Source organism: Pecten maximus, chromosome 11 (assembly GCF_902652985.1).
Source record: "Pecten maximus chromosome 11, xPecMax1.1, whole genome shotgun sequence".
In the NCBI taxonomy this organism is placed as follows: domain Eukaryota; kingdom Metazoa; phylum Mollusca; class Bivalvia; order Pectinida; family Pectinidae; genus Pecten; species Pecten maximus.
In genome coordinates, this window is record NC_047025.1 from 12,696,458 (window position 1) to 12,709,816 (window position 13,359).

Consider the following 13,359-nt stretch of genomic DNA (forward strand, 5'->3'; position numbering starts at 1 on the left):
TTCGTCCGTTGTCGTACATTGTTAGTTAACATTTTCACATTTTTGACTTCTTCTCTAAAACTCCTGAACTATTTTTGATGAAATTTTGCAGAAACCTTCCTTGGCAAAAGGCCTTCCAAAATTGTAAAATATGTGGTCCCTACCACTCAGGGGCCTGAGGAGCGTGGCCAACAGGGGCCAAATTGACTAAAGTATACAATAGTTTATATAGGAAACTCGCATATCTTATCATAATTTCTTTCATTTGCATTGGAAATTGGTTAGCATTTGATCAGGGCCAACTATTCTCAATGACATGTGATCAGAGAATGTCATGGTCAAATATGCCTTGCTATGGGGTCAATGTAGGTAAAACATAAAAAAATCTCTTAGTAATTGTCTTTTCTTCACTACATATGAAAACATGATACATTGCAATAGAATGTGCACGATGAAAAATGAGATATGGCACATGGAAAACAATAAAGCAAAATTGTACATAAAGGTTTCTAACCTTTTACCTATACACATGAATGCTTGATGTTTAGCACATCGATAGCATGTATGGCTGGCTACAAATGTAATGCTTATCCTTGACCTTCATTTAAGGCAGTTTGAGAGAAAAAATGAATGATTTCCAGCCAAAATTAAAACAAATCACCCATAATTACACATAAAATGTTTCTGCTCTTTTATTGATTTTATTTTATGTTTTTTTTGGCGCTGAAAGCATAGTAAAATTGTAGCGAAAAAAAAATAAAAATCGAAATTTTAAACTGGAATACCTTTAAGACGTGCAATTAATGAACATGACTTGGAGGATATTGAAAATATTAAGAGGTAGGTTTGATGGAGGTAAGCTGTCGATATGGTGCTGGTTTGTCTTCCATCAGATGCAAGAGAGACGGCGTTGGCGTTTGACATGGACGATTCACATAACGAAAGAGTATTTAATTCGATTGGATTGTCAGTACGGCTGATAGAATCGGAAGTGTAGGCGATGCTAGATCTTGGTTCATCAATGGCGTTAGGTGTGGGCGAAACACACGAGTTGGTTATGATAGTTCCCAGGACTTGAGCAACGTAATTTGTTATTGTACGGATTCTGTCTCTGAAACAAAAGTAAAATATACATTGAACATAAATAGTTTGTTTGATTATCTGTCTGGCTAGCGGATCGTCGATCCGTTTGACCAATCGTCCATCTGTCTGTCTTTCGTCCAGAAACACTTGTTCTGCAACTCCTCCTACACTACTGGGGAACTTAAACCAAGTAAAACAGGAACCATCAATAGGCCTCTAATTTACCCATCAACTGTTATTTCTTACACATCTGGTACTTAAGTGTTCTGGGGTCACCGTCTGATGAATGCTTCGCAAAAATGGAAGGTGTAGGCTTAGTTAGCACCTATAATTGGCTAGATTCCACTCAGTGTCCCAACCGTTAAAGTAGATACTGACATAGCTATATATGATTAGATATAAATTGCTGTGAACCTTTCTGTAACGATTGAAAAAACATATTTTAAACATCATGTAATTTGAATGTCCAATCACATGTAAACTTAATTAAACTTGTCAGTTGTTCTGTTCTGTTTTCCGCTTCTTACAATGTTTCATTACCGAAGAAGACTGAATGCGTGAAAAAAAAATTTAAAAGATATGATAATATCCTCATCAGCTATTACATTTACATATTAAAGGATATTAGATAGACATGGTTATTTATATATATCTTATCTGTATACGTACATAATCCAGTCAGTCGAAAACAGTATGCCGACCATGTCAGAGGGGATGTTGAACTGAGACACGATGAGTATGATAACCGCCATACTGGATCCCGATACAGAAGGGGACGCCGTAGACAAAAGAGCGGCCATAAGACTGAAAATTCAACATGTAGGTCAAAATTTCCTCAACATCTACCTAAAACATATATACCAATTAACTGCTTATCTGGGATTTCCCAATGGAAGGATTTTAACATATATAGAGGATATTAACAGTATCTTCGGTAATACCAAATATATTTCACGAGTGGGGCTGATATCTAAAAAAATATTTAAAAAAAAAAAAAATATTAGCCACAAAAGTGAAACATATTTGGTATTACTGAAGATACTGTTAGATATTCTGTTTATTACATTTTTATAGCAAAATATACCAGATCAGTATTTAATTATCCCCATTGTCGTTTGTAAGCAGTGTTTTGATTGGTCAAATCAGAAAAAAAAGTGATATTTTTACTGGTGATTTTCACTCACTTTCATAGATTGACTAATTTTCGATAATTCGCTTGTGAAAATGTAATAAATCATAATAAATTGGCTGGCTCCAAGTTTTGAGACAGATAATTGAAACAAAATGACCGCCATGATTTTGAGAGTTTAAATATACACGATGTATTATCGCTATTTCTCGGAAATTGTTGCATGGGCATTCTCTTATTTCATGTAAAAGTAGCGGAAGTAGGGGGAGGATCCACATGGTGCTTAGCTGTACCATTTCAAGACAACAGATAGCCATATTGTTTTTCAAAACTAGATATCGATATTTATCAGGAAATATTTTATTCATCTTTTGCAAATCACATATGTCGACAACCCTTTGTTTCCTGAGTCTCAAATTGAAATTAAACATTTATTAGGGGGAAAGATGTTTGAAGAGGCTTACCCGCAGACGGACCGGTAAACGGCACATCTCCGATCACTAAATAAACTTCAGTACACGTTTCTATGTGACAAAATTAGAGGCTTTCCGACCTTATTTCTTGAAAACAATTACAGGATATGTATTTAAAAGACGTTTTAAAACTCAACCTGAGAGGGAAATGTATGGAATATAACGGCAAATCTTCTTTGTAAATCGCCGCTGCCTTTGAAGTTATCACTGTGCGGCACTGTGCACGTGCTTGTTTCTTTGATGTGTCAATCAAATTAGACTCAACTTTATAGCGGGGACTTATTGCGGGTTGCGATTAAATAAATAATATTTAAAAAATGAGGTTTTAATATCACTTTTCAGCGTTTTATAAGGAAAATAAAATGAAAAACTCAACAATTCCAACAATCTGTCATATGTAAAAAATCTTTTTCTATTGGCCAATTTTTCTGATCTCTCTGCGGGCAAGCCTCTTTAAAGGTTGTGATCTTTCCATGCAAGAAATTAACAGTAATTTTAAGTTCCGATTTGTCTCTAGTTGCGCATGAATGGTTTTGGGACAGAAAGGTTTGGAGTTTTTTGTTTGTTTTTTCTTTCTTTCTGTTTTTCAGCTCTTTTATCTAATTTCCGATATCTACTGCTATTTCTGATATCTTACAGAAAGGGAGAGAAATCCTGACCCTTACCAGATAAGAACCACCGTTTCAGCGCTGTAGTCTGAGGTCTCCTTTTGAAGAAGGAAGACACACGCTACAGATACATATAATGATGTTCCACATCTCCCTATGGCAGTGGACAGGGGTACAACGAACTCTGCGACATGTTGGTCCACACCCATCTCGTCCACCAGGATACGGACCGTATCCGGTATAACAGCAGCCCTTTAATCAAACAATAGGAACAATAGAACGAAACTTTAATTGCTGTCCGAACTTTAGAATATTGAGGTGGGTTAGTCTTCTAATTGGTAAGCATTATCTAAAAAGGGTATTTTTATTTTCCACTATATGAGTCTTCAATGGATAGAAAATCTTATTAAATCAGCTGTTACATGGCCAGGCGTATTGCTTAGTAAACGTAGCCATGTAACAGCTGATTTTAATCAGATCGACTGATAGAGATATAGAAGGATTGGACAAATGACATAAGAAACGTAAAGCACAAATTGAGATTTAGATCCAGTAAAGCCAAAACGACTTCCACTGTATCATACAGCTGTTTCGTCCATCTATGACTTGTCGGTGACCAGCTATTTAGTGTATACAGTTGTTTACTAATGGTACCACCAGGTCACGTTCTACTTAGTAATTACCATCAATGTATTTTCTAGGGGTTTGTTTATTAACTTTAAGAAATCTGATTGACATTTACACAAAAAGGTTGGGCAAAACTTTTAGAACTTCGACTATTCCAGAGAAAATTTAAAATCACAGAAAAAAAAAAATAGAAAAACGTTGTACTGTAAATGACAATATATGGGATTTGATTCTTGGAGATTTCACCTTAAATTAAATTTGAGTGGGGTCAGCTGGTTTTCGTCCTTGGTCAAACATATACCTGACTTGTTCTGCAGTCACGAATACACAAAGTAAATAATACTGAAAATTCCAAAACTTCTCCTTGGTTACCGGCGGGGCCAATCGTTTTTCTTTAAACTATGTGTAAGATTGAGGTCATTTGGAGTTATCCAAAAATCGCAAAATACATTGGACTAGCATCTTCGCTAGCCAAGGCTTCTGATTACGTTACACTCCACGACGAGGGAGTGTAACGTAATCAGAAGCCTTGGCTAGCGAAGATGTTGGACTGGTGACTTTTAGGACTATCACACTCCCCGTCTACTACAAACACTGTAGATCTATAACATGCAGTTTGTCGTTGAGTATCCGAATCACATACTTGAAAATGAAATGAAAATGAAACACAGCCTGTCAAAGGTCATCATCAAAATAATGGTTCATGAATAAAGTATTTTTGATGCTTGGTATTTAGCTTTAAAATCAAATTTTACGGATCGAACTTGATAACCAATAAGACTGTCAATAGGGAACTCTTTATACAAACTGCTTCACAGTTTATTCAGATGGCAATTCGGTTTGCGTTCTATTTCTTGATTTATTTTTTAGTTTAAATATAATTTATTACACTGCAGTCGAGACTTGAATAAGTATTCTGTAAAATCTTTTTTTGGTATCCAATGTAACATATAGCTATAGTTTGAAATTTGCATGTGTGGAAACAAATCAACGTGCTTACGTGCTCCCCGTGGCAAATGCGAGCATTATTGGTTCCCTTAGTGTATAGTATAGATACACCGGATTGGCCCGTCTTACGATGACGTATACTGCCGGTACTATCACCACGACAACAAGGCACTGTCCCACTGTTACTGTCACGAGGTACATAGCAATGTTGGCTAGGTCATCAAGCAGATTGTCGGCACTAGAAACAGTCTTAGCCAACAGACTCAAAAGTCCTAGAGGCGTACACCTGTGAAAAGAAACAATGTTCTTTTACTGTAATGTTTGTTGCAAGGGTTCAATATCATTTTCAATATATATATATAACCTATAAACGGTTCCACGTCTGGCGCTTGCCTCAATAAAAGTTATGCTCAATCATTCCATTCAATGTGATACTCACCACATAAAGAGACGCATAAGATGTAACAGTACGCTGAAGGAAGAAGTGAAGAATGCCCTAAACGCTTCTCCTTCCTGCTTTGCCTTCCCGGCACAGATACCAACGAGAGTACAAACTGTTAATATTCCTGGCGACAAAAGTAAATTAACTTTTAAAAAGAGTTAAAGAAATGTACAAAAACACCTGGAATAGTGAATATATCACCTTTGAATATACATTTATTACATGTGAAAAATAAGAAATTATCAATTTGATAAAACAAAATATATCATCACTGCTTATATCATCACTGTGATGATATAACTTTTGTTTTAGACCAATCAGATCAGAGCTTTATATTCTCCGCAATGAAACCTGTCGATTTTCGGTTCAGCTCCGAGTGAAAAATTGGTTACTTTCTGCATTTCCGCAATATACATATTCAACGGAAAATCATTCAATATCTTCTATGTGCTGATAAGTGAATACAAAACTGCACCAAACAGTCCATGAAGGATTTGTCGGTGGTGATTGGTTAAAAGTGTGAAAAGTGTGAAAATCCAGAATGATGATTGGTTAAAAGTGTGAAAAATTGTAAAAATCCAGAATGCATGTTATGAAAACTCGAACTAGGCCTAAATAAACATCAAAATATAGAAGGGTAAACTACATTTGATTAATTTATCAATTTGTTAATTTGTTGGCTGTTTTGTTTTTTGTATTTTTTTTAATAAATTACAGATCTAGATGTAATTTGTTTCATAAGATCCGGTTTAATGTTATGTGATTACAGCATTTCCACGATTTGAGCAAGTAATGATAATATGGTCAATGTCAGTCGCCGATATTGCTATCAACAGAATCTTTGTCTCCAGTTAAAATCATGAATCATTGTAAGCATATAGAATTAGGTCACATTATTGATATGTACCTAGAACGTTTACCCCCTCAACGTATTCAAGAATTTTCGTCTTTGTTTCTTGGGTTTGGTTTATGGATGTCGATTTAGTCTCCAACTGGTACCTGGTCTGGGTCTAAAAACAAATACAAATGGAGATGAAAGTGAAATTGTAAATCTAGAAACACTCTAATAATTTTTAAAATAACATTCAGAAAATGAAAGCTTCAAGCGATAAAATTTACAAGTGCGCGCAGTTTGTGAAGTCGTGTATGGCGAACATGTATGCTTTACCTGTTGAAACGTAGCAAGGAATAGGTTATCTGGAACCAGATTTCTGTAACAGTATACCAATATCTGACAGGCAATATATATAGTACCTAACATTAACGGAAACGTTTATTATTCATTAAAAACGAGTTTATTTTTTGTTTTTTCTTTCTGTATTATTTTTATTTAATTTTAGTTAGTTTTTCTTATTTTTATTTTTTTCAATGGTTACCGGCGTAAAGAAAAGCAAGGAGTCAAAGAATAATTCTTTAGTTACAATGTCGTCCACAAATATATGAACAGTATATGAAAAATGAAGTTGTATGTCGAACAATTGTTAAATACCTATTCACATAAAATGAACAATTAAAATGTAATCACTGAAAGTTATGACCGTATCCCTTTTCATTTAACATTGTCGTCCGGCTCATACAATTAAAATTTGAAATAACCTTTCTTTAACAGGCTACATAATACTAAGATGTACCTTACCTGAAAACATCTGCAAATAAATCGTGATAATCAATAGCACTAGATGTCTGTTCCAAAGTATCGGCAGGCGTATAGTGGTTAGTGCCTAAAAAAACAACACACATACCACCATGATCAACTCAAAATCGATTAAACAATGTCAAAATATAAAAAAAAAAATTATAGTTTTTCATGGACATTCCTGAAAAAGTGGAAAGTACAAGGGAAATATGATGTTCCGGAAGAGTAAGCGTGTTCTGCTTATTTGACCACATTCGCCATACAAATCTAGGTCAAATCGGGTTAAGTCACAATCTCAAATTCGTTCAAAAAATAAGAAAGAATGATAATAAGAATTTAAAAATGACGCGTTTACACCTTTGCATTTTTGTGATGTCATACATTATACACAACTAATGACATGACATCATAATTTTAGGCACACAAACTGATGACGTCGTACACTTGAGATTTTGTTGTTGTTGTTGCAACCATAATTGTCATTGTTACCCTATCATTTTATAAAAAGCTCGAAATTTAAAAATAGATCATACGATATAATTACCTGGTACAACCAGTACAGTGATGGAACAACCAACCACACAGCCGAGGAAGTTGGTGAGGACGAAATATACTACGGTACATATCCCTACCTTCCCACTCGTGTTAGCATTCAGCGAGGATGTACCTGAGGAAGGATTCACATAGTTGAACTCGCTTACAAGTATGATTTAATATCAAAATCATATAATGTCTATGTTCGTTCGTCCATATTTCTTGGTATGGTTATTTCTCAGAACATTCGCAACCAGATTAATATTTTTCAGTAATGCCGGCAGATTCCACTGCTGTAAAACAATTTTCTTTTACGTGCGATTTACATTCGTGAATTTCGCGATCACACAAATTGGCGAAAATAAATTGCCGTGAATTGAGATAGGGATGGCTCACTTTATAAGATACAATGTACTGACTAAAGTACTTGTACATATGACAACCTTCATTGTTAAATAAAAAAGTTGCTTAACTTCAGGTGAATGTCATTATTTGACCTTAAGCTGCCATAAAGAAATGCCATGGCTCATAATAGCAAACGGAGATTTTTATCATTAAGGTAAGTAAATTTATACTTTTTGCTAATATGTGACATACAATGTAATATATTTTACACTAAAAGTCAAATGTCAAATCATTGGAGGTTAAAGCAAAAAAATCATGTACACTTTTGTATTACTAATACATGTATATAGTTTTTTAGTTTTAAATATGCAAGCAATACGGCTATCTCCGATTTCACACGCGGAGTTTGCTATTGCTAAATAGTGAAGCATTGTGTATGTCTGTATCACTGTACATAGGTCTCCATTGTGACAAACATTCAGGTATAAATAAAACAGGTATCTTATTCAACACTCACCTGAAATAACAGACGTCAGTAGGAGAGGTGTTATCAGCATTTTCAGGAAGCGGATGTACAGCTCGCCCGGCAAACCTATTGCGGCGTTGAACAAGCTTAATCGTCTGATTGTTATAGAATTAATTTACTTCAATCACATTTTTAGCAAACTGTGTCATTAAAAATTAACGTTGTCTAAGCTGTGTCGAAAACATTGATAAATTGTTGTACATTTCACCAAAAATTATTATTTAGAGTTATATTGTATGTCCATATATGTGAACATCTATACCACGTTCGGTTTTTATTTTAATGTATAATATTTCAGCCAAATACTTACCAATCCACATCAGTGTGGTTTGGGAAGGATCAAACTGTTTTACGAGTATACCCAGCCCCACACCACACAGGACTCCGCCCATGGTAAACAGCACCAGTTTATTCCCTCTACAACGTTTTCCTCTCGACATCATAACTTTTAAATCTCAACACGTAGTTTGTAACTGGAGGAGCACTCAAAACATAAACCTGTTTATATTTCTCAGCGTTTGAAAGGGGAAAAAATGCTTGTGTCTATTTCCTTTAGATATATTATCTAAATATGTAATCGAATACCTCCACGTGTTGCGTGAATATTTTCGGTCGCTTACTAACTACTATAAATACCAGGATTAGGTTTAAGATGATTTATCACTCCTGTCATGCACTACCAACATCCCTGTTGTTGAACTTTGACCTCACGACCATTGTCAGTACAAAATAATCACTATAGTACTATACGTCGTAATGTGAATTTAAAAGAGAGCAGAGAACGTGTTGTGTAGCCAAATGTCAATGTCAGATTATACTACGATGTTTTCCGCATCAGGAAAGACGCTTACTCCTCGGAACGCATGGTTTTGTTTTCTTCCTACTTTTCCAGGGTGTCTTCATGCAACCTATATATATAACAATTTTGCAGATTACAAATCTTAAAATATTTTTTTCGTCATAAACGATCTATGATGCTTGGTCGCGGTGGCCGAGTGGTTAAGGTATCCCGACACTTTATCACTAGCCCTCCACCTTTGGGTTGCGAGTTCGAAACCTACGTGGGGCAGTTGCCAGGTACTGACCGTAGGCCGGTGGTTTTTCTCCTGGTACTCCGGCTTTCCTCCACCTCCCAAACCTGGTACGTCCTTAAATGACCATGGCTGTTAATAGGACGTTAAACAAAAACAAACCAAGTCATCGATGAAGCAGAAAACGTTTACTCTTCCGGGACACCTGGTCTTGTACTTTTTCAGGAGTGTCCATGTAAATCAATATTTTTGTTATGTCATCGTTTGATTGATTTTGAATTATGGTTTGGTTGTCATGTCGATATCCTTTGTTGATGTTTTTTATCAACGACTAATCGCGTTGTGTTTCATGATTTCTCAAACAATGAAGATAAAGAAATATTTGGCGATTTTTAATTTCATATTAATAATAGTAAATCACTATACAAACTTGGGGCCGCCGTTGCCGAGTGGTTAAGGTGCACCGACACTTTATCACTAGCCCTCCACCACTGGGTTGCGAGTTCGAAACCTACGTGGGGCAGTTGCCAGGTACTGACCGTAGGCCGGTGGTTTTTCTCCGGGTACTCCGGCTTTCCTCCACCTCCAAAACCTGGCACGTCCTTAAATGACCCTGGCCGTTAATAGGACGTTAAACAAAAACAAACCAAACCAAACCTTTACAAACTTAAAGTTTGAATTGAATTTATTTGTCCCGGTCATCGGTTTGATACAGAACCTACTACAAGTATGTGTTCAATATCCATTTTCCTTAGTCAAAGACCGACGTTCCGGTTTAGAATTTCGCGGATGTAGAAAATCAGCCTATAATTCCATTCAAATATTTTGGGTATAATTTTTATTATCACATAAGCTACGAATCGATTGGTCGGTTTGTGACCAATAAGTAGCATGTTATATAATGATAATAATATAATAATATATAATACTTGTAGCCTTGATTTTCCCCATACAGAAATAAGATAATCTAAGTGGCCCCTGAGTGAATTATATTTGAATAAAATCCCGCAGGCGTCTGCTTTTGTGTAAAGTTCAGTTTACTGAGGATCTGATGTAATTTAGTTGGTATATCATGTAAGGGAATAATTACTGATACTAGTGATGAGGTCAGGGTCAGAACTGTTGGGTATCCATCGTGGTAATAGCTATCGTAACACGAGTATGACACTGGTATCTCCAATCCGTGACATAGCAATAAACCTTACATAGGCCAGAATAACAAATATTGTGGGTTCGGCGTAACCTTAATGACACGGCTGACTCAAACTAATAATTTGAATTGTTTAAGGATTTTCATTTTAATTAGGGCCCCATCTGTATTATTGTCTTATACTGCAAATGTACTTAATTTGGCGCATGTGTACAGTTAATGTTTTATGATATTTAAGTGTTATTTCAAGAATTTATTAGAAAAAAAAAGGTACTTGAGTTGTGTTCAAGTAAACTAAGATACTTTTAAGCTGACCTTATGTACATGTACGACTGAAAGTACACATAGTATTAATATCCATTATTGGTGTGTGATTTCAAAAATACTGAAACGGAACACGACAGCGTAAATTGTCTGATATTAATGATATTAAAAATATACAATTTTTTCCCCCTTCATTAAATATCACTCGTTTAGAGTTAGGCACAGATGATGTCGGGAGGAAAGCGTTGTAGAGGGAATAAACTGGTGCTGTTTACCATGGGCGGAGTTCTGTGTGGTGTGGGGCTGGGTATACTCGTAAAACAGTTTGATCCTTCACAAACCACACTGATGTGGGTAGGTAAGTATCTTGTTTAAATATTATACGTTAAAATGTAAACATTCTAGAGATGTTCCAAAATATGTAGATACAATACGATAACTGCGCATCTTATTTAAATATTATACATTAAAATGTAAACATTCTATATATGTTCTAAAATATGTAGATACAATATGATAACTGTAAATACATGTAGTATTTGTTTTGTTTTTATTGAAATACACATATTTTTTTCTGTGGCACAGCCCAGTGGTATACTTATTTCCATTTTCCAGCTTGCTACAAAGATTTAGATCGACATTAACTAATCATTCTAGTAATGAGGATTGATAATAGTACATTCTTATTGTTATTATGACAATTCAATAAACACAAAGGTTTGCCGGGCGAGCTGTACATCCGCTTCCTGAAAATGCTGATAACACCTCTCCTACTGACGTCTGTTATTTCAGGTGAGTGTTGAAAAATAACTGTCCTATTATTCTTTAAATCTGCATTTATTTAATTTTGGCTCTTGGGGAAACCTTTGTGTGCATGTTAAGATAGATATGTAACTTGCTTCCCTAGTTATGGCGATAAAAAAAACACCTAATAATGAAAGCTAAGACAGCCTACCGACTGTACTTTTACTCTTTGTATTTGCAAGAGTAATGAGTAAAAAGTATCTGGAAATAGTTATAACAAATAATAATGAAATCCAGGATGGTGTCGCCTAACTTTAAAAAAAAAAAAAATTACTGATTTTTTTCCCTTTTGTTTTCAATCTGAAATTTAAGATCTTGAGCAACCAGGTACTGAAAAGAAAAGGCGTGTGTACGAGTGAAATTATGAAAATCCTTTTTTCAGGTACATCCTCACTGAATGCTAATACAAGTGGAAAGATAGGGATTTGCACCATCGTATATTTCGTCCTCACGAATTTCTTTGGTTGTGTAATTGGATGTTTACTCGTTCTAACGGTTGCATCAGGTAACAGTTTATGAAAACACTTCATTAAAAACTGATGACATATGTATTCAAACATTTTCTCGTTTAAGATCCAGAGAACCAGACAAGTTCTTTTGTTATGATGTCATAAAAATAGTTTAAATCAATTTGGTGTATCTACTTCATTTAAAGCTGTCGATGTCATTCAAAGATCTACAGTGATACCATATGCCACTGTTTAAATAAGAATGACGTAATTTTGTAGGAACAAACCATCCAGCTTTTGCCGATACGATTGAACAGACATCTGTCGAGAATGATTACCACGAATTGTTTGCAGACGTTTTCAGGTAAGGTAATTAGCTCACCTGCCCGAAGGGCAAATGAGCTGGCTACAAAGTTTGTTCAAATGAATAACCTTGACCTACATTCAAGGTAACAGAAGTTAAATAGGCTAAAATATCTGAAATACTTCATCTCAATAACCAAGAAGCCCAGGGAATTGACCATGAGCCTTAAGCATGCTAGGGTGTAGGGCTACCAAATGTGTTCAAATGAACTACCTTGGCCTACATTAAAGGTAACAGGGGTCAAATAGGTTAAAATCTTCTTACGATCTCTTCTCAGTAACTAAGAGGCCTAGTGAGTTGATATTGGGTCTGCAGTATGCTGAAGTGAGTGGAGGGCTTCCAATTTTGTTTAAATGACTTTGACCTACACTCAAGATCCCTTGGGTCAAATATGCCCTGATATTAGGCAAATAGTTACTGAAATGAAGGACTAAACTTTATTGACATGGTAATCAGCTTCGCATCTGCAGAAATGACCTAGATCAGTTTCAAAGTTGCTTTAAAATCAGGTGAGCGATACAGGCCCATTTGACCTCTTGTTTGATATGGTGTAGTTTTGTTTACCAGGGATATTTTCGTAATCAGCACTCATTATAGACAGTCAAACTGCGATTTTAAGATTTAATACATACAATATTAGTTTTCTTAAAATGATAACTTTATGCTTCTAAATAAAAAATTGTAAGTACATTGTACATTAATTTTACTTGACCAGAATTTGTCGTCGTTATGGTAACTTAAAATGTTACAAACTAAACAAGAATGATGCTTAAGTATATTTGTCGCTGGTATTGCTATGTCAATATATATCATAAGCATTTTATATGGGTACATGTACATGCCAAAAGGTGCATTAATCCATGAAATGAAATTGACTTTTGGCGCGACCCCATAGGGATGCTACCACACAAATGTGAGTGATATCCATTGCTTAGTTTCAGAGAAGATCTTGTTTAGACCAATTGAC

The 13,359-nt window shown here is 35.3% G+C and overlaps 1 protein-coding gene across 1 annotated transcript; it reads right to left on the bottom strand.

Annotated features, from left to right (window-relative positions):
* Positions 1-610: 610 nt before the first annotated feature.
* Positions 611-8,770, bottom strand: LOC117338441 (putative sodium-dependent excitatory amino acid transporter glt-3). The gene is made up of 11 exons (XM_033899794.1): positions 8,641-8,770; positions 8,322-8,396; positions 7,470-7,592; positions 6,926-7,010; positions 6,458-6,500; positions 6,197-6,299; positions 5,287-5,413; positions 4,900-5,133; positions 3,330-3,524; positions 1,732-1,866; positions 611-1,090 (listed from the first exon to the last, which is right to left on the bottom strand). The coding sequence occupies exons 1-11, from the start codon at positions 8,768-8,770 to the stop codon at positions 751-753; spliced, it is 1,590 nt and encodes a 529-aa protein (XP_033755685.1). The 3' UTR covers positions 611-750.
* Between the last annotated feature and the right edge of the window lie 4,589 nt (positions 8,771-13,359).

Bases quoted from the DNA above. Each gene is read 5' to 3' on its own strand.
- LOC117338441 (XM_033899794.1), bottom strand. From the start codon at position 8,770: ATGTCGAGAGGAAAACGTTGTAGAGGGAATAAACTGGTGCTGTTTACC. The intron at 7,593-8,321 runs GTGAGTGTTGAA...ATCCTTCCTCAG, and splicing joins ACTGACGTCTGTTATTTCAG to GTACATCCTCGCTGAATGCT. The intron at 7,011-7,469 runs GTAATTATATCG...TTGTTTTTTTAG, and splicing joins CACTGTACTGGTTGTACCAG to GCACTAACCACTATACGCCT.